The sequence below is a fragment of the Hyperolius riggenbachi genome, chromosome 8, assembly GCF_040937935.1.
Source record: "Hyperolius riggenbachi isolate aHypRig1 chromosome 8, aHypRig1.pri, whole genome shotgun sequence".
Lineage (NCBI taxonomy): Eukaryota > Metazoa > Chordata > Amphibia > Anura > Hyperoliidae > Hyperolius > Hyperolius riggenbachi.
In genome coordinates this window covers 275,779,882-275,802,463 of record NC_090653.1, presented here as the reverse complement: position 1 = coordinate 275,802,463, position 22,582 = coordinate 275,779,882, and the positions used below count along the sequence as shown (strand labels likewise).

General features: G+C 46.6%; 1 protein-coding gene across 1 annotated transcript in view; it reads left to right on the top strand.

The window, feature by feature from the left end:
• MAMDC4 (MAM domain containing 4) overlaps nt 1-22,582 on the top strand; it is a 138,309-nt gene that overhangs the window by 17,186 nt on the left and 98,541 nt on the right. Inside the window, exons 3-7 of the mRNA XM_068248950.1 lie at nt 143-310; nt 1,900-2,025; nt 11,137-11,279; nt 14,798-14,882; nt 19,564-19,683. Coding sequence (XP_068105051.1) covers nt 143-310; nt 1,900-2,025; nt 11,137-11,279; nt 14,798-14,882; nt 19,564-19,683 — 642 coding nt within the window. The remainder of the gene's footprint in view (nt 1-142; nt 311-1,899; nt 2,026-11,136; nt 11,280-14,797; nt 14,883-19,563; nt 19,684-22,582) is intronic.

Below are 22,582 nucleotides of genomic sequence, written 5' to 3'. Positions count from 1 at the left end.
CTCCTTAGCTACACCACTGGCCCTATTCTATCATTCTTGCAAGGGGGCCCTACTAAATCTAGTTACGCCTTTGGCCATGGATGTACTGCCAGTGGCCTGCATGGTTTCCATAAACACTTGTTTATTGTTCCTTCTTCCTCAGGTTACCATCGGGATTCCCCCGTGTGGGGAGTCTCCTTCAGCTGTGACTTTGAGCATGACGACTGTGGCTGGAGAGACATCAGCACATCTGGCTACAGATGGGTGAGAGACAGGCGGACCATGTGGAGTTCCCGATCTCATGGCGATCACACGCTGGGGAACAGATGGGGTAATTCCATCGTTTCATGTATTTATTTCCTCTGATTCTGGTGATTAGTGCCTTCTGTAACGCTCACTTTTTCCATCTCGTTCAAAACCACAGCAGGGAAGTTTGAAAAATGTATCTTCCAAATAGGGATGAGTTATTTAAAGAGAAACCTGAAGCGAGTAAAATTATTTAAAATAAACACATGACGTAGCTGCATGTGAATATTACATACTAATCTCACCATCAGTTCCTCTCAGAGGCTCACCATTTTCTTCTTACAGTGATCCCTTCCTGTTCTGACAATATTTTGTCAGAACTGAAATATACCAGTTGCTGTCAGTTATATATCAGCTGCTGTCAGTTACAACTGAATGTGCAAGGTAATGTCCATGTTTCCCTATGCCTCAAGTGGGCCATGTTACAGTTTAACAGTGTGCTGACCAGGAAACTGTTATGGGGTAATGGCCATTTTTAAAATGGAGGACGGAGAATTCCATTGATCACAGTGGACAAATGGGCCGCAGGAGAGGAGAAAGAGATTGAGTAGTAGACTACACATGAGGTAAGTATGACCTGTATATGGTTATTTTGACTTTATTTTCAGTTCAGGTTCTCTTTAAAGAGGAACTTTAGCGAAAAGGGTAAAAAAAAAACTCAATACATTGCAAAATGAGAAGTTAAAAAATAGAGGTATAAATGATTGATATTAGTCATGGAATTTGTTCATATTGCTTAATCAATAATGAGCCTGCGGGGAATCATCTTTACAGCTGACAAACATGAAAAAACTAGACAGCACCAACTGCCCTAATCTATAACACCTAACAATGCAGTAGGCTAAAAGGTTGTTATTTATATAGATATACACATACATAGAGGGAGGTACTGGTTGCTTGGCACTTGGATGCAGCTGTTATTTCCCACAATGTAATGAGTTTCACAGACCGCAAACTGTCAGGACCCTGGTCATGATGACATCACACTGTGGGAGGGGTTTCACCACAATATCAGCCATACATAACAGATCCCCCTTGATAATCTATTTGAGAAAAGGTAAAGATTCCTCATGGGAAAGGGGGTTTCAGCTACTGATTGGAATGAAGTTCGATCCTTGGTTACAGCTCCTCTTTAAAGGAGTCATCAATCATACAGTGCTACCCCCCCCCCCCCCCCCATACTACTAACCCGAGGCTGCCTCCAGCCCCTGGCAGACCCTATGTCTCTCGCTGCTGCTCCACTCTCCGCCACTGACCCCCGCTCCCTGACAGTGCCTCGCCAGGTGTCCTCTACTGTGGAGGCGTAGAACTACTAACGCTGCGCAGTACACACCAGACCACGTGGAGATGATTTCTTCTTCTGCCATATAAAATAAAATAATTCTTAGCAAAAGGTCTTTTCTTACCCAAAGAAAGCCCAGTTTGTCCCGCAAAAATTATATATAGATAATTTCAGTGTGGTAAGTAGCGATAAAGTTATTGGCGAATGAATGGGAAGAGCTTGATGTGAAAATTGCTGTTGCTTTTAAGGGGAAATAACCTGTGGTAGGGTAGTGGTTAAAGCAAGCTTATTGTATATGTGTCTGATATCGTTGTCTCCTGTCTCCCATACAGGCTGGTTTATGGCAGCAGAAGGTCCTAGAGGAAAGTCGCCCACATCTGCAGATTTCCAGTCTCCGGTACTGCGAGATGCAGCCGCCACGTGTGAGATCCACCTTCACTACCACATGTGGTCTGCAGGTAGGCCAGAATCAGCGATTATACATCAAAGAAATCAATTCTTCACAGTGATCAGTTGCGTTCCTTGTGAGAGCCAGCACACAATGCAGTGTTACAGACAGTGGTGCTAGGTACAGTGAAGCATACAGTTCAATGAAAAGTATGCTTCACTTTCACCGTGCTACCATGACCACTGCCGCTACACCACAGCACCCCACGCCGCACTGTGAAAGTTGCTGTGGGTGGAGCATTGCCATGCAGCAAGCCGCGTCACAGAGCAGCTGTTATGCCGCACCGCTACGCTCCACTGTGAGCCTCCCTGCACACATTCTGTTTTGTGATTCCGTTTCCGATTCTGATTCCGATTTTCCCTGAATGCAATCAGAATCGGAACCGGATGTAAAAACCGATTACAAATCGGAATCACATGCAGTGTGCAGGGAGCCTGAACGGGGCCTAAGAGGAACTGTAGTGAAAATAACCTAATGAATGAAATCAGTTCTTTTTTTTACAATATTCATTTATGAAATATTTTGTCAGTGGCTGCCCAATGTAAAATCTTTTCTCGTCCAGATTTAGTTTTGGCATGTGATCTCTTCGGAATGTTTGTTTACTGAGAGTTCCAAAGCCAGTAGATACCTGGACTCCCTTAATGCTTTAGGAGAAGAGTTTCACATAGTTAAACAGCCTAGGCTAAGCATCACGGGGGGGGGGGGGGGGGCTACACACCAATATATAGCTATAGGAAGTGTTTCTCAGTTGGAAATTTGGATGTTTTCTCTAAAAGTGGGTATCCTGAATAATTTACTGCATTCTACTGTGTGTCACTACAGGGCCTCTTTGACATAAATAATTTGCGTTAGCCTCAAATTGCTCTCTGATTGATTGAATGTGTGAGAGCAGCTCCGGCAGTGAGTTAAAGTATTAGGGGCGGAGCATCAGCACAGAAGTCAAGCAACTGGTTTTGAATGAAGATGGTAGCCTCCGTATTCCTCTCACTTCAGGTGTGCTTTAAAGAGACACTAAAGCGGAAAAAAATTATGATATACTGTATATACTCGAGTATAAGTCTAGAAATGTAGGTCTGATTCACTTCATAAAAGTATAGAGGTCGACTTATACACGAGTCATGGGCAACACTGAGCACACTGAGTAATATGTGTACTATTAGTGACATTCCCATGTCCAGCAATTTCTCCAGTGGTAAGTGACACTTTCTTGATAAAGGAAATGCCAAGAAAACACGTCTGAAATTCCTGGCCACAACAATTAACAAGGAAAGGGGCAGGGGGGGAGGGATACTGGGCTGCATAAAAGGGTGCCTGGAGGAGGTATTGGCTGTACTTAAGGGACAGGAGATGTTAATAGCTGCAATACTGTATGCAGTGCAGTCATTAGCCCCTCCTGAGCCTCAAGTGCAGCCATTAACTTTGCTGGGTAGACTTATACTTGAGTCAATAACAAATTCCAGCTTAAGAGGGTTGAATATTGGAGACGACTTATACACGAGGTCGACTTGTATTCAAGTGTATACGGTAATTAATTGGTTGTGTAGTAGGAATAATTACTAGAACATTAGTAGCAAAGAAAAAAGTCTCATATTTTTTATTTTCAGTTATATAGTGTTTTTTTTTATAACATTGCATCATTCTCTAATATTTGCAGTTCCCACACTACTCAGCATTCTAAATAATTTTACAGAGCAGGCCAGTGAACTTTTGAATCCTTCTCTGCAGAGAAAAAGAAAATACAATGACTGACAGTTGAGATAACAAGCTTCAGAAGACAGAGTTCTCTGCGACTTTGAAAGTGGTGGAGCTCAATGGCTCTTTTGCATAGATAACAACTGGAGTTTCTTGACTATTCTCCTAGTGTTTTATTTATGAGCTGAACTACACACAAATCATTATATCATAGTTTTTTTTTCATTTCAGTGTCTCTTTAATACTAGGCAGTCAGTCATTGTCAGATTATTTATGTTGTTCCAGTGCGGCACCTGAACTTTGCCAGGCAATATGGGAACTTACGGTAACTCTCTCTGCTGTCCGCGGGTGCGTGAAGGACGAGCGTTGCCGGGCAGCACCTGGGCAGTGCTTACCAATCTTCCCGATCCAAAAGTAGCTTTGAGGGGACATTAGACCATAACAGAGGTGGATGGAGAAGAACAGGGGGACTAGTGGACATGAGAAGAGCCTCCTACACATGGCTGCTCCCCCTGTTTTTACATTTTGAAAAGGGCTAAGGTATCCTTAAAGGGGAACTGAAGTAAGAGGTATACGGAGGCTGCCATATTTATCTCCTTTTAATCAATACCAGTTGCCTGGCAACCCTGCTGGTCTATTTATCTGCAATAGTATCTGAATAACACCAGAAACAAGCATGCAGCTAGTCTTGTCAGATCTGACTTTAAAGTCTGAAACACCTGATCTGCTGCATGCTTGTTCAGGGGCTATGGCTAATAGTATTAGAGGCAGAGGATCAGCAGGGCTGCCAGGCAACTGGTATTGCTTAAAAGAAAATAAACATGGTAGCCTCCATATACCTCTCTCTTCAGTTCCTCTTTAAGTCACTGGCCCAGAATGAGCATACAGATGAGATGCTGTGACTCAGGTGTGATTCCGCTGGCTGCATGCTTGTTACAGATGTGTGACTCAAAACTCAACTAAAGCCTAAAGCTCAGGTTGCCAGCCAGGCAACCGACATTGGTTATAAGGCAATGAAGATGGCAGCCTCCGCATCGCTCTCACTCCAAGTTCCCATAGCATTCTCCCATTCACCGTACTTCTAGGCTCCTACACAACAATTAGTGTTGTTATTTACATTACGACATTGGTTGTACTGACATACTACATGGGCTGGTGAATTCATCTCTCTGATGGCATCACACAGGAATACAGAGACCACATCACATCACAGGTGTCTGAATCATACGAATATCCTGCTCATTGGTGGACTTTGTGTTCTGCTCTCATTTATGAGATAGTCTCATGGGGAGCCGGTACTTCTTGTGTAATACGTATTACTCATCATTGCTGACACTCCTGTAATCATTAGACAGGAGAGAGTCAATCTGAACTCCAAGATCAGTTGTAAGAAATGACTTCATGTATACATTGTTTCCTTACTGTAGGAAAATAGAGATGTCGCGAAAGGTTCGGTTTGCGAAAAAGTTCGCAAACCGCAATACACTTCAATGGGGAGGCGAACTTTGAAAATTTTAAAAAATTCTCCTGGCTAAAAAAAATATTTCAAGAGCTCTAATACCTGGAGGCACACCTGATTGAGTGAAATACACATCACTCCTCCAAGCAAGGTCCTTATATCATTTGACTCAGTTGTCTGCCTACACTAATTAGTTATGGGACAGCTGCTACTGCCTATAGAGCATGCCCTAGTGGCTGCAACTCTGGTGCTTTGAGTCCGCCAGGAGAAAAGTGTGATATAAATGTTATTTGTCTTGTCTACTTTTTCTCTTGTATTGAGCATAAATGGTAATTTTTAGGCCAGCTTCAGTTGGTACAGTGGTTAGGGTGCATGCCCACCACACAGTGAGACCCAGGTTCATATCCCAGCCAATGTGAGTTGGCTTTTATGCTACAAATCCTTAAAGGGAACCTAAACGGAGAAGGATATGGATTTTTCCTTTTAAAATAATACCAGTTGCCTGAATCGCCTGCTGATCCTGTGTCTCTAATACTTTTAGCCACAGCCCCTGAACAAGCATGCAGATCAGGTGCTCTGACTGAAGTCAGACTGGATTAGCTGCATGCTTGTTTCAGGGTGTGATTCAGCCACTATTGCAGTCACAAAGATCAGCTGGACTGCCAGGCAACTGGTATTGTTTACAGGAAACATCCATATCACTCTCAGTTAAGGTTCCCTGTAAGCAACCTGTTTTGATTGTATTGAGCATAAATGGTAATTTTTAGGCCAGCTTCACTTACTACTGTAGTGGTACAGTGTTTAGGGTGACTTGCCCACCACACAGTGAGAGCTGGGTTCGATTCCTAGCCATGGTATGATGTATACTGGTTTTTAAAATAGTATAATTCCCTGGCAGAAGAGACCCTCCTCCGTCCGGGGAGGAGGGAATAGGTAGAAAGGTAGGAGGGAGACCCACAAGAGGCTAATTAAAATCTCCCTAGCAGAGTGTGTAGCAGCTGTCCCGTAACTAATTAGTGTAGGCAGACAACTGAGTCAAATGATATAAGGACTTTGCTTGGAGGAGGGTGGGCGGGTCTCCAGCACTGAGAGAAGTGTGTTTGGCAATAATATGTCTGCTGACAGTGATATGGAGGGTCAAAGTTTTGCTCAATAGAGCATTATGGGGTGAATCGAACTTCCGCAAAAGTTCGCCTGATGCAGGCGAACGCGAACCCCCAAAGTTCGCCTGGAACCGTTCGCAGGCGAACCGTTCGCGACATCTCTATAGGATAGTAGTTGCCATGTTTAAGTGAATTTCAGGACTTGGAATTCTTCTGTTGCACTCAGGATCAGTGTGTGCTCCTAATAAAAGCCCCTATTGCAATCAGTGTAAAACACACACACACACACTGCACACACATACACACACACTGCACACACACACTGCACACACATACACACACTGCACACACATACACACACTGCACACACATACACACACACACACACACACACACACTGCACACACACTGCACACACACACACTGCACACACATACACACACTACACACACACACACACACACACACACACACACACACACACACACACACACACACACACACACACACACTGCACACACACACACACACTGCACACACACACACACACTGCACACACATACACACATACACACATACACACACTGCACACACACACACACACACACACACACACACACACACATACACACACACACACACACTGCACACACATACACACACTGCACACACATATACACATACACACACACACACACACACACACACACACACATACACACGCTCTCTGCACTTGGGATGCTGTATCAATTTAAGTCTCCAACAGTGCTGGTGATCAGATAGTACCCTAAAGAAAAGCTCCCTACGGTGTAGTTGGTCAATCTGGCCCGTCATAAGCTATTCACCACATTGGTTGTCCGTGCCATCTCTCTTAAGGCTCGTACACACGTACAACTTTCCACCCAACTACAATCCACACTCGGTCTGTTGGACAATAGTTGGACATGTGAAGGTGTGACTAATAACTAGAGGAGCGACTGATAACAGGCGGTTTGCCCGACCCAACAAGCGGTTCGACTCACACGACTGTTGGGCTGATATGCCGTTGGCTGAGTGAGTAAGAGTCGTTTGAACGGCTTCTGCTTGTTTTGAATGCGGACATGTTGTGCAGTTCGTCGTTCACAGTATGCAAATGAGTTGCTCATTCAGTTGATTGATGTGTGTGGAAAATACAAGCTATGCAATCGCTTGGTCATGCGGTCAGTTATGTCATCTGGTTGGTCACGTGGAAAAGTTGCATCTGTGTACGAGTCTTTAATAAGATGTCCCCCTAAATTCTCCCAAGGCTATGCTAAGTAATAATTATCTTCTTACATGGATATGTAAAATGTAAGTCCCACAATCGTCAGCTTAACATGAACTTGCTTAAATGTGGTCTCATCAATAGTATTATTTTCTTATATTGCGAGAAGGAAGTCTAGTTTGGTCAAAATAATTTTATGGGAGTCCACAGGTTTTGTGTTTGATAAAGCAACACAGAACTCTTGGCCATGTCACAAGGAGGCCCTTTGGAGGTTCTCACTACTCCTCCATGAATTTGGTGCATTAGGCCCGGTTCACACTTGCGGTTCTCTGCCAAACGGACCGGATGACCTGACCGGATCCGGACCGGATCCGGATCGGAACCGTACGGTTCTGATCCGGATCCGATCCGGATCCGGTCAGGTTGCATCAGGTGTTCATCAGGATGCGATCCGGATCCGTTTGGCAAAAGATAGTAGAAACCGAATAAAAATGTTGGGGTCTGGGAGGTCAGCAGAAGGTGGACCTGTGGAATCAGGCCCTCCGCTGTTTAGCACTCACCTCCACCTCCGACATACTGCCAACATCTCCAGCACGTTTAAAGTCACTGCTGCTCCACTCCAAAATGCTTGCCCATGTGTCCCCATCCAAAATCGCCGCTACAATACGCATAGGAAGTGGGGTAGAACATCCGGATTTTTAGCCAGTGTGTTGTGCGCTCTCCGGTTCTCATTGGTTTGTATTGGCCGGATGGTGCAGTCCGGCTCCGCTCCGGATACGGCTGCCGGAGGAGCCGGACCAAAAAATAGTACATGTTGGGTCTTATGCCGGAGTCCGGATCCGGTCCGGACGAAACGGACGCATGTGAACGGACGCATAGGCTTTCATTGCTATGCCGTGCGTCCGTTCCGTCCGTTCTGCATGCGGTCCGGCTCCGGCACGGCGATTCCGGACGGCGACCGCTAATGTGAACCGGGCCTTAGAGCTTTCTCCCATTAGAGACTGTATGGTTTGTGTCTACTGTGAAACTGGTTGGTGAAGAGTGTTGGTTTGTGGAAGGCATTGAACAGTGTATAGAAGATCTTTGTCAGGTGACATTGAAGTATGGTGGCGAAGGTACCCAATAATTGCTGCCGTTTCCACAGCCTGGTTAAAGTTACATAGTTACATAATTACATAGTTATTTTGGTTGAAAAAAGACATACGTCCATCGAGTTCAACCAGTATAAAGTACAACACCAGCCTGCTCCCTCACATATCCCTGTTGATCCAGAGGAAGGCGAAAAAACCCTTACAAGGCATGGTCCAATTAGCCCCTAAAGGGAAAAATTCCTTCTTGACTCCAGATGGCAATCAGATAAAATCCCTGGATCAACATCATTAGGCATTACCTAGTAATTGTAGCCATGGATGTCTTTCAACGCAAGGAAAGCATCTAAGCCCCCTTTAAATGCAGGTATAGAGTTTGCCATAACGACTTCCTGTGGCAATGCATTCCACATCTTAATCACTCTTACTGTAAAGAACCCTTTCCTAAATAAATGGCTAAAACATTTTTCCTCCATGCGCAGATCATGTCCTCTAGTCCTTTGAGAAGGCCTAGGGACAAAACGCTCATCCGCCAAGGTATTATATTGCCCTCTGATGTATTTATACATGTTAATTAGATCCCCTCTAAGGCGTCTTTTCTCTAGACTAAATAAACCCAGTTTATCTAACCTTTCTCGATAAGTGAGACCTTCCATCCCACGCATCAATTTTGTTGCTCGTCTCTGTACCTGCTCTAAAACTGCAATATCTTTTTTGTAATGTGGTGCCCAGAACTGAATTCCATATTCCAGATGTGGCCTTACTAGAGAGTTAAACAGGGGCAATATTATGCTAGCATCTCGAGTTTTTATTTCCCTTTTAATGCATCCCAAAATTTTGTTAGCTTTAGCTGCAGCTGCTTGGCATTGAGTACGATTATTTAACTTGTTGTCAATGAGTACTCCTAAGTCCTTCTCCAAGTTTGATGTCCCCAACTGTATCCCATTTATTTTGTATGGTGCTAGACCATTAGTACGTCCAAAATGCATGACCTTACATTTGTCAACATTGAATTTCATCTGCCATGTATGTGCCCATATAGCCATCCTATCCAGATCCTGTTGCAATATGACACTATCTTCCTGAGAGTTAATGATTCTGCACAATTTTGTATCATCTGCAAAAATAGCAACATTGCTCACAACTGCATCTACTAGGTCATTAATAAATAAATTGAAGAGCACTGGACCCAGAACAGACCCCTGTGGGACCCCACTGCTAACAGTCTCCCATTTTGAGTATGATCCATTGACCACAACTCTTTGTTTTCTGTCCATTAGCCAGTTCCCTATCCATGAACACAGACTCTTCCCCAGTCCTTGCATCCTCAACTTTTGCACCAGACTTCTGTGGGTAACAGTGTCGAAGGCCTTTGCAAAGTCCAAGTATATCACATCTACAGCATTCCCAATATCCATATTAGCATTCACTACCTCATAAAAGCTGAGCATGTTAGTCAAACAGGACCTGTCTTTAGTAAACCCATGTTGATGCTGAGAAATAAGATTATTTTCTACTATGAAGTCATGTATAGTATCTCTTAGTAACCCCTCAAATAGTTTGCATACAACTGATGTTAAACTTACAGGTCTATAATTTCCTGGATCAGATTTTTTGCCCTTCTTAAATAATGGGAAAACGTGGGCTGTACGCCAATCCACTGGGACTCTGCCAGTTGCAAGAGAGTCACAAAAGATAAGATAAAGGGGTTTATCTATAACTGAACTTAATTCCCTTAGGACCCGAGGATGCATGCCATCCGGGCCAGGTGCCTTGTCTATTTAATAATTTATTTAGTCTTGCCTTCACTTCTTCCTGCGTTAAGTATTTAATATTACAGTTAGAAGATTGAGACTCTTCCGCCTCTGTAGTTTGCAACAGTGCTGTTTCTTTTGTGAAGACAGAAGCAAAGAAAGCATTTAATAACTCTGCCTTACCTTGGTCATCCACCATTGAGTTCCCATCCTCATCCTTTAGGAGTCCTATACAGTCAACCTTTCTTTTTTTAGAGTTAATGTACTTGTAAAACTTTTTTGGGTTAGATTTGATATCCTTAGCGATTTGTTTTTCAGCTTCAGTGAACCTCCGGACTAAAAATCTACTCAGCAGCACTGAAAAGGCTTGGTGTTTATTTAACAGTTTCACAGCATCAGAACTTTGTTTTTCTTACCAAAGCATCATTTTTAGCTAAGCTCCACCCATCAAAGAAAACTGCCCGGGCTTTTTTCCCTGATGCTGTGCAGAGCATGATGGGATTTCCTATGTTGTTATTCACGTTGCCTAGCAACTGGGAGAGGCGCTCAGGACACAGGACAGTTGGAACTGTGTCTCATGCTCCTTGTCACCTCCTTTCAACCAAAAAGATGGCTGCCCTCATGAAATCAAACATTTGCCTGTTCTTTTAAAACAGTGTGGGTAAGAGATTATATTACCTATCTATTTTAATTAACATAACTCATGTAACTTAATGACAGTATGTTTGTTTAGGCTGAAGTTCCTCTTTAATATCTAAAATGTCACCCTTTCCTTTTCTCAGATGCCTCCTCTGTAAATGGGAGCCTGTCAGTGCAGCTGACGGACAGCACTCAGTCTTACACCGTATGGGAGAGCTCGCGGGGCAGTGCGACAGCATGGAGAAGGGCAGTTATCTACACTGGCAGGATCTCCGGGGATTTCCAGGTTTGTCACATATTCAGGGACCTGCAGTGAGAGGGGTTGCAGACATGTCTGGTAGGAGGCCAGGTTGGTCAGTATTGGAAAAGCAACTTGGCACCAGAGCTGGCCACGGATATCTGTGACCACACAGGGCCCCACGTATACAAATAAAAGGAAGGAGCCCCAACCCTCTCCTGAAGCCCCACTAAACCATGGCAGCATTCTTATTCACTTGCATTAAAGGGCCACTATCCCAAAAATGTACTAAATTTAAAATACTTCGGTTCTCCTATTTCCAAGATGTACATTTGCCGCAGATTAAAATGGGTTCAAAATTATTTGTTTTACTATGTTGTTACATTAAGTAATACAAATCTGACAGGCTTTGCTCTAGTCCATCTACTCATGGGAGGTTCTCAGTATTTCCTCTATTCTCTACAAATGCTTTGCTTGGGAAGGATTTAAAGAGGAACTTTAGCGAAAAGGGGGAAAAAAAGATATCAATACATTGCAAATTGAGAAGTTGAAAAATAGAAGACAGATCACAAAATGATTGATATTCACCATGTAATTTGTTCCTGATGAGTGATCCACAATCAGCCTGCAGGTCATCATATTTACTACTGGCAGACACGACCACCTACTAATATTGCGATGGGCTAAAAAGTTGTTGTTTTTTATAGATATAAATATGCACAGAGGGAGATGCTGGTTGCTTGGCGGTTGAAAATAGCTGTTATTTCCCACAATGCAACGAGGCTCACAAACAGGAAACTGTCAGGACCATGGCCCTGACATCACACTGTGGGAGGGGTGTCGCCACAATATCAGCCATATAGAACCCCCGATGATCCATTCAAGAAAAGGAAAAGATTTTGCATGAGAAAAGGGACACTAAAATCAGGAAAAAATCATGTTGCCAGAGTCTCTGCAGCAGCCCCTGCTCTCCCTCACCTCCCTGGGCTCCAGCATTGCAATTTTCCCTCCGTCCTCCAGGTGGCGCTGTAACTCTTTGGTGAGATCGATAATGGTGATCTCACCAGAGTGATTCAGAGCCTCTGAGGACAGGAAGGAGAGCGGCTGGATCCCCCGGGAGGTGAGTAAAAACGCCCACTGTGTTCTATAACCTGCATAGAGCTCCCGGCGGCTAGCCCGAGCATAGCTCTGGATTACCGCCAGGGAGCTTAAACAAAGGTGCTAAGCAGTCTCCCTACTCCTTTCCATACTATTCTTATAGTCGGACTGAGCAACTGCTGTTCAGTGAGTGCTTTTGGGAGAAAAAAACCCCATGAGGAGATGGACTAGTCCAAAACCTGTCAGATTTTTACAACCTTCTGTAAGTGACAGCAACATAGGAAACCAGTAATTTATTGTGCATTTTAGTCTCTAGGAGAAATGTGTATATTTTATACATATGCATACTGTACATCTGTATTTTGATTTTTTTTGCGATAGCGAACCTTTAAAGAGGAACTCCAGTGAACATTTTACTGTTGGCAGGTGATGTAGCTGCTGCATGGTTTTTGGCAGTTGGAAACAGCTGTAAACAGCTATCTTCCACAATGCAACAAGATTCACAGACAGGGAACTGTTAGAAGTCCTAACTTTTTTTGTGGGAGGGGTTTCTTGTGGGAGGGGTTTCATCACAATATCAGTCATACAGCGCCCCCTGGTGGTCTGTTTGTGAAAAGGAATAGATTTCTCATGTAAAAGGGGGTACCAGCTACTGATTGGGATAAAGTTCAATTTTTGGTCGGAGTTTCTCTTTAATATATGCACAAATCTTGTGTGAGGCAGAATGTTGCATAACCAAATGGACTCACAGTAGTTCTACTATTGTCTCTGCATCTTGATTTAAATATGTTAAATTATAATTATTTTTTTCTTTTTAGCAGGTGAGACCCATTTTAGTATGAACAGTTTCAGTTACACATGTGATCTCAGCATAGATCATATTTCAGCAGCTTCTGTAGAGGGGTGAAGCGTATTTCCCTTCTCAGCCTTGTGTCACGCTGAACTGCCCTCAACCAATCAGTGAGGAGCAGTAATGTGGGAGGGGAGATAACATGTTTCCCTCTCCCCGGCAATGCCCCAAATAGAGCCAGGCTGACTGAGATAAGATGTATTACAGTAGAAACATTTCTGTTTATATTGGAATGTTTGCAGTGCAGGGTCAGGTTGTAGACTGCATAATAAACAGAGCAGTGGGTCAATGGAATTTGATTTTATGGCTGACAATCCAACTTTAAAGGCTGGCAGTGAGGTCTTCTGTCAGGTTCCACAGAGAAGGAATATTCTAGCTTAGAGCTGTGTTCATACCAATGGCCTGTAGAGGTCACACTTCTACTTGTTTACTGCAAAAGATTATCTATACTGTTGAGTGTGGTTGGTTCTGTTTTGGCTAGGAAGATGGAGAGAAGACACTGTTTATGTAGAGCGTTGGTAATTCCTGTAAGTAAACCTATTTTCAGTTATCCTGCCTCCATGACTACTGGACACAACAGTTAGGGTATATGTTTACCTGTAGAAGTGAGTTTTAAGGGTACACTAGAAGGCTTTAAGAGTGATAAATATGATGTGGAAAGGATTTTAGACAGACTTATGAGAAGTCCTGTACACGCAAGTGTGAAAAAGTGATTCTAATGGAGGAAGGAGGTAGGAAGTATGGTAGGAAAAGATCGTATATAGGCTTGATTTGGATATCTGGTGGCTAGTGAGGAAATATATGGAGGGGACCGACTATGAAGAGCTTTCTCGGTAATGGTTAAACGTTTGAACTGGATTTTCTGGGTTATTGGCAGGCAATAGAGGAACCAGCAGTGAGAGATATGGTTGCTTGAAGACATGCCCAGTTCTAGACTTTTTGCTGCCCCACAATTTGGAATGCTGCAGCTCAACACAATAGCACACTGGCTGGCTGTGAGTCTGTGACAAACAAACTGCTCACCCTCAGCCACTCCATTCCTCCTCAGTCAGGAGAGCAGTTCCACCTCGTCCTTTCTGCTGTGAAAGTCAAATGACACACTGCTGCTCTCCTGCCTCCCCCTCCTCACTCACTGTCAGACTTCTCACACAGCACAACAAGCTGCTTTTCCCCAATGCTGCTCTCCTGCCTCCCCCCTCCTCACTCACTGTCAGACTTCTCACACAGCACAACAAGCTGCTTTTCCCCAATGCAGCTCTCCTGCCTCCCCCCTCCTCACTCACTGTAAGACTCCTCACACAGCACAACAAGCTGCTTTTCCCCAATGCTGCTCTCCTGCCTCCTCACTCACTGTCAGACTTCTCACACAGCACAACAAGCTGCTTTTCCCCAATGATGACCTCTTCACCTCCCGATCCTCTCGCTTGTCCTCCTACTCTGACTGCATGCTGTAAGTGTAAACACAGTACAAACAAGCTGGCCCTGTAATCTCTGAGCCTGATGCAAATGTTTCACCTTGCTTCATGAGAGAACCGGCCGTGCTTGTAAAAGTCCCACAATATCGTGTTTTAGAGAGCCACCCATAATTTTGATCATTAAATCCCTGTTTCTCCTGTAGGTTATAGTCACATCCTCCCGCAATGCCCTCAGCTGGTTTGACATGGCGATAGACGACATTGAGTTCCGGAACTGTGGCCTCTCAGGTAAGACGCCCCATCATGGAAGCAGGTTAGCAATGGGCAGCGATGAACGGAATCTGCTACTTATGATTACGTTAAACTTTTGCATACATTTTTCGCAATTAAGGCCCACGTAGTGACGATTTGGACATTCAACTCTGTAGCCCGTGACATCCCCCGACATCCTCCTGGCCTCTTCCATGGTCCCGCCGACCGGTCCGGTAATCCGGCGACTTCCAAGCAAGTCGCCCATGCGCGCTCTGGAAGGCTGGCCGCTGTGCTGTGTCATCGTGCCGATTCTCGAAACACTGTACCGCGCATGCGCAGGAGGCTGATAGCGCCCGGATGACACGCGGGAGTGCGGACGGGCGACTTGCTTGGAAGTCTCTAGATTACCAGACAGCGGGAACCACAGAAGAGGCCAGGAAGATGCTGGGGGACCTCGTGGGCTACCGTGGGCTGGAGAAAGCTCCAGGTAAGTCCTAATTTTTGATTTTAAGTACAGCTCAGGGTCCCTAGCCATGGGGGGGGGGGGGGGTGGGGGGGTGGGGGGTGGAGAGAGGGGGAATGTTAAAGGAATACTTAAGTCTCCCAAAAAAAAATGACTTTTACTCACCCGGGGCTACCCTCAGCCCCCTGCAGCTGAACGGTGCCCTCGCCGTGTCCCTCCGATGCGCCTGGACTCGCCGGCGGCCACTTCCGGTTTGGTCGTCACCGGCCGACACAGGCTGGGAACGTGGCTAATCAGTCGCGTTCCCAGCTTGTCGGCCGGTGACGGCCAAACCGGAACTGGCCGCCGGCGAGTCCAGGCGCATCGGAGGGCCACGGCGAGGGCACCGTTCAGCTGCAGGAGGCTGAGGGAAGCCCCGAGTGAGTAAAAGTCTTTTTTTTTTTTTGGAGACTTGTATTCCTTTAAGCATCAGCAGTGTTCAGTCAGTGTGAGAACAGGGTCATGTTTAGCTGTCATCAGGGCCGGTCCTTGACTTTCTGCTGCCTGAGGCAAAGATCGTAAAGGTGCCCCCCCCCCCAATATTTCTACATAACATTACATCCCCCACACAACCGACTGTGTCCGTGAAGGAAAGCCTGAGTGACGCAGCAAAGTGAGTGACTGACTCACCGGGGATTGGGTCTCCCTCCGGGTCTGGCGGCGGCGAAGGGCGGGCATCCGCATCCAGCATGCATCCTGCACTGGCAGGGGACAGACGGCTGCGGTCTGCGGCGGGCATGCTCCATCTCGGATCTGAGGGATCTCGCGCTGGGCCAGTGAGCGGCGGCCGGCGGCAGCCAGCCAGCCTCATCATCATCATCGTCACGGTCACGTCGGGGGCGCTCGCTGCTCAGTGACTGACCGTGACAATCAGCCGCAGCCAGGGCAGCAGAGCCATCAAATCAGCAGGCTTAGGCACTAGGCAGCGTCACCAGCGTGCAGCCTTGGAGGAGACAGGAGAGGCCGCAGAGCTCGGAGTCGTCGGACTCGGAGGCCGGCGGCAACAGTGCAGTTTCTAGGCTAAAATGCACCCAGGGTGAGGGTGTAAAAATTGCGCCCCCCCCCCCCCCCGGTATAGGTAGCCAGCTATAGGTCCCCCCCGAGTATAGGTGGCCAGGCATAGGTGAGCCAGTAAAGTTGCCCCCAGAATAGGTTAGCCAGTATAGTTGCCCCCAGTATATGTTATAGGCAGGCACCCACCCCCCCCCCGGTATAAGTTAGACAAGTAGGTGCCCCCAGTACAGGTTAGCTAGGTAGGTGCCTCCAATATAGGTAGCCAGTATAGTTGCCCCCAGCATAGGTTAGATAGGTAGGTACCCCCAGTATAGGTTAGTTAGGTAGGTGCCCCCAGTATAGGTAGCCAGTATAGTTGCCACCTGTATAGGCTAGCTAGGTAGGTAGGTGCCCCCAATACAGGTTAGATAAGTGCCCCCAGTATAGGTTAGATAGGTAGCTTCCCCCCAGTATAGGTTAGATTAGGTCGCTGCCCCTCAGTATAGGTTAGATTAGGTAGGTGCCCCCAGTATAGGTTAGATTAGGTAGGTGCCCCCAGTATAGGTTAGATTAGGTAGGTGCCCCCAGTATAGATTAGATAGGTAGCTGCCCCCCAGCATATGTTAGACAGGTAGCTGCCCCCCAGCATAGGTTAGATAGGTAGCTGCCCCCCAGTATAGGTTAGATAGGTAGCTGCCCCCCAGTATAGGTTAGATAGGTAGCTGCCCCCCCAGTACAGGTTAGATTAGGTAGGTGCCCTCCAGTATAGGATAGATAGGTAGCTGCCCCCAGTACAGGTTAGATTAGGTAGGTGCCCCCCAGTATAGGATAGATAGGTAGCTGCCCCCAGTATAGGTTATATAGGTAGCTGCCCCCAGTATAGGTTAGATAGGTAGCTGCCCCCAGTATAGGTTAGATAGGTAGCTGCCCCCCAGCATAGGATAGATAGGTAGCTGCCCCCCAGCATAGGTTAGATAGGTAGCTGCCCCCCAGCATAGGTTAAATAGGTAGCTGCCCCCCAGTACAGGTTAGATTAGGTAGCTGCCCCCAGTATAGGTTAGATAGGTAGCTGCCCCCCAGCATAGGATAGATAGGTAGCTGCCCCCCAGCATAGGTTAGATAGGTAGCTGCCCCCCAGTATAGGTTAGATAGGTATATGCCCCCAGTATAGGTTAGATAGGTAGCTGCCCCCCAGCATAGGATAGATAGGTAGATGCCCCCCAGCATAGGTTAGATAGGTAGCTGCCCCCCAGTATAGGTTAGATAGGTAGCTGCCCCCCAGTATAAGTTAGATAGGTAGCTGCCCCCCAGTATAGGATAGATAGGTAGCTGCCCTCCAGTATAGGTTAGATTAGGTAGGAGCCCCCCAGTATAGGATAGATAGGTAGCTGCCCCCAAAACAGGTTAGATTAGGTAGGTGCCCCCCAGTATAGGATAGATAGGTAGCTTGCCAAGTATAGGTTAAGTAGGTAGGTGCCCCCTCATAATGGCGGAGGGGGAGCCAGAGCCACGGTGATGGCAGCCTGACCTCTCCCTCCCTCTCCCCTGGCCGCCCTCCATGCTCCCCCCTCGGACTGCAGGCAGCAGAGTTAGCGCGCAGGGAAGCGCTGCTGTACACAGTTGTTACTCACCTCCCTGGATCCGATCGCCGCTCCCGCCCTGCTGGTCTCCTCTCTGCAATGTAGCCGCTGATACATTACACACGCTGCGTCCTGTTTACACAGGAAGCAGCCGCGTGTGTATCAGCGGCTAGGCAGAGAGGAGACCAGCAGGGCGGGAGCGGCGATCGGATCCAGGGAGGTGAGTAACAACTGTGTACAGCAGCGCTTCCCTGCGCGCTAACTCTGCTGCCTGCAGTCCGAGGGGGTAGCATGGAGGGCGGCCAGGGGAGAGGGAGGGAGAGGTCGGGCTGCCCTCACCGCGGCTCTGGCTCCCCCCGCTATCACAGCGCCCCCCAACATATGGGCGGCACGTGCAGGTGGCAGCAGAACTGGCGGGCGGGCGGTCCCGGCAGTGCACAGCCTAATGGGGGGCGGCGGGGCGGGTGACTCAGCCAGAACACAGACAGTCTGGGCGGACTCGGTCTCGGCGGAGCCGGAGGGGAGGGAGGGTCAGTCACTCACGGTGTGTGCAGGCACGGGGTCGAAGGCACGGTCGGGCACCACACAGGAGCAGCCGGACTTCACTGCAGAGTCTGCACTGCAGCCTGCACTCTCTCTCTCTCGTCTACGCAGTCACTTCATCTGGTTTCCCCCCTCAACTTCCTGCCGCCTGAGGAACCCGCCTCACCCCGCCTCATGGGCAGGCCGGCCCTGGCTGTCATTTTTATTACCATTATTTTATTATCAGCTTTTTTGGGTGGCCAAATCTCATTGCGCCCTTTTTTCATGTTCCCCAGTGTCACATGATAGCAGGCCATGTATGTGCGCATTCTTGTTGCCAGAGTCTTTCAGATACTAATTGAAGAGTTTGTTGGGTTGATGCACGAAGCAGCGGCAATATTGCTGTACACAAACTGTGCATGGCAATATTAGCATTACTACCGCCAGCAGTGTACCCTGGGTTGTGCTATTAGCGTAACTCGCGGTACACTGCAGACGGTAGTAATGGTAATATTGCTGTGCGCTCTCTGTGCACAGAGGAGACCCATACAAACAAGGAAGAAACATACATTATTATAATTATTGATTCATAAAGTGCCAACATATTACGTGGTGCTATACAATGGTATACATCAAATATGGACACTGGTACAAAATAGAGAACTGCTGATCACCATGATAAATAAAACATGATGAAGAAAATGTATAACAGAATGCAAGCTAAAGACTGAGTAATAAAATCTAAGATACAAAAGGGTGAGAGAGCCCTGCCCTTGCACGCTTACATGGTAAAGGAATGGGGGTGGGGGGACAAGAGGTGAGGAAGTATGTAGCATGCATACAGGCAGTGTGGTTACGTTATCTGGTAGGAGTAAAACTTGGCGAGAGGTCGAAGGGGGATCGAAGTTAGAGCACATGCTTGTCGGAAAAAGTGAGTTTTGAGGGAGCGTTTAAAGATTTCAAAGGTTGGAGAATGACGGAAGTGCTGTGGAAGGGCATTCCAGAGGAGGAGTGAAGCAAGTGAGAAGTCTTGTAAACATGAATGCGAGGACGTGACTCATAGTGTGTATGTTTAGAAACCACTGTGCCAATATTATATGTTTGCGCATTATTTTTACAGGCCCGCAGGTGGGTTGTGAGATTGGGCAGCATCACTGTGCACGCGGCAGCTGCGTGGAGGAAGGCGCTCGATGTGACCTCACCGACGACTGTGGCGACGCTTCGGATGAAGCGGATTGTGGTGAGTCATTAGTAGAGGCGACCAATGAGCGGATAGTAATTCCAGCTTGCTTGCACGTCCAATGCAAATTATACACAGCTTGGAACTGGACCAATAAAAAGCACTTCCTGTCTCTTCTGATTGGCCCAGTTCCAAGCTGCATACAACTAATGAATGGGTGGGTTATAGTTAGTTTATCTATACCTCAATATTTGAAAAACACTAATAAACCATGTCACAGGAGCCCTAGTGGCTGACCGCACTTACCCTTCTAAACAGTGCCAGCGCACAGATCGTGCGAACTCTGGTCGCAGTCAATGCGCAGGAACCGTTAAGAATTAGCCGCAGACAACTCAGAAGGGAGCCTGTGAGACACGGGTAATTACAACGTCACCTACTGGTTCAGAGTAAACTGCCACCACCGCGGTTACCATGGGACCGTGGAGCCCACTAACTGACTGACTAGTCCTGCGAATAAAACGGTTAAACACACGGTATTCTGTCTAGCCAACAACAAACAAACAGTACCGTATCTTCAGAGACCCGGGATCAGTTCTGTGTGTGCTGATAAGCAGGGTAGCGGACAGTGAATGACTTGGAGAAAGTCGTTTATTCACGCAATATAAATAATTAATATATACAGACAATTATTAAAATCACAATTATTAAGACAGTAATAGCCAGTATAAAAAATAAAAGAAGGGAGAAAAATACTTAGTTCCTGGAAAGATGTCCTTTTTGTGGGAAAACAGAGTTCTGGGTTTCAATTTGAGTTCAGAGTTCAGACCAGGTGGATGCCAGCATATCCTCAAGCTGGCATCTGATGAGTTCAAGATGTTTCAGTGTGGAGGACACTGAGTTTGGGTCCTCTGCCATTCTTATGCCCCTGCTTCAGTAGGAGGGAGTGAGGGCGGGGAGCCATACACCCCCTTAGAAGATGAGATGAGCCCTCCCCTTGTCCTGGGGGCTAGAAATCATATCTACCCATATATGGGCTCTATCTCACAGAACCGTACAGGTCAGGGCAGATTTATTAACATTTTCAGGTCTGTCTCGATTTACCCAGCGCCCTGATACCAGACATGAGGGGTGGGACCCCTGTGGTATCATCAGGGCATTTTCAAACTGCCTAACTGGCAGTCCTTACCTCAGAATAGTCTGAAACTTCCTCAGAACCAGCACCGGGGCTCATGCTACACTTCCCCCACGTTTGGCGAAGCTGCCATCTCAGGAACCCCAGAAATATGACAGATCTGGGAAGTTATGGATTATGCTATGAGACTCAGGTTTATTCAGGATGTGTTCTAGCTGCTAACAGCTGACTTCCCTTTGATCTTTACCAGTGAGCAAGGTGTCAAGACCTCCTGGAGATTTGTAGCCTGCCTGGCTGCACCTAGGCATCCTGATCACCCCTTGGTTAATTAACATCTACATGAGATCAGCTAGGTGTCACCTTATACCTGATGGATGGGCCATCCGCACAGCTTGAAGCCAGGGACTCTCTGGGCCCAGGCTCATTAGCATATCAAAAGAGCCATCCAGCCTTTAGGATGGTGCTCTCTCTTTGCTAAGAAAAGGACTTCAGCTGCCCCTACACACTCAACCCAGATTGTATCGATTTGAAGCGCCATCGATGCAGGGAATCGAGTGCGATCGCTTTTTCTTCACGGGCGGTTCCAGGACGCGCCTGCGGCCCCGCAACTGTCCGTGACAAACCAGAAGAAAGGCATATATAGTCTGTAACCTTTGGAGCGTTGTGTAGTCTTGTGGGACAGACATCCCCCCAGGTAATAATATCACAGCCTCCGTCACATTACAGAGGGGAATACTGCATGTAGTTAAAGGACACTCTAGGTGAAAATAAACTAATGAAATAAAGAAATGTATCTATCCTCCTCCTAAAAACGACTTTTTAAGATATTCCACAGTTTTATTTTGTATTTGTATCTACTTTTTAAGTTTTGACTGTTTTATTGTTTATGCTCAATGACACAGTCATTGAAGTATACCAGAGCTAAAATCTATGAACTATTGACCCTTTTTGTCTCTTTGCTGCTCTCAGAAGCAATTTTCTGCTATGAAAGTGTTTTATAGTTGTAATTTCTTATCAGTGAGGGTCACACTGTAATCTGACCCAGTCCCGACTGAAACTGTCACTTGCTTACCTGATGTTTAACTCTTTCAGGCAGAGAAAGAAAAAAAAGGAACACAGCCTAGTTATTTGTATGCTAGGTACTGTACATACGCATTTCTATCTCATCATGTCACATGTCACCTCGGGTATCCTTTAAATATAAACCAGGATTTTTGCGTCAAAAAATGCTCCCCCTGCCATTGTTTTATTGAGGGTGGAACCACTCCAGAGGGACTACCATGTTGGAGGCAGGGATGACAACCGTGGAGAAACTGATGAGGTATCGGAGTGGAGGCGGGAGGCAAACATCCTTGGCTTATAGTCAAGTCATACTGGGAGCAGGGCCGGAGCTACCATAGGAAAAAATGGGCAATTGCCCCAGGGCCCCAGAGCCTGTAGGGGCCCCCAAGTTGTCCCTCCCCCATCTTAACTGTTGCTCCCCAGGGACTCTGCAGAGTCTGTTAAGTTGGGAGGTGATTGGGGGAGGGTCAGCAGCCAGCTCAGGGGCCCAGGAGGGAAATTTAGCTGCAACAAAGGGCCTCTAATGACGCTTTTTGGTCGGGGGGTGTCTGTTGGGGGGCCCCCAGGCTAATTTTGCCCTAGGGCCCAATTGCTACTTGAACCGGCCCTGACTGGGAGGGAAGAGTCCCAATGAATAGTCATGGGTAGTTGATAAAAATCATGAGAATTCTCTTATCTCAAATGAAGAAAGCAACTAAACAGTTAAACAGATAACGCATTTTGCGGATCTCTGCCCGCTTCATCAGATCAGTACAGTGGACCGGG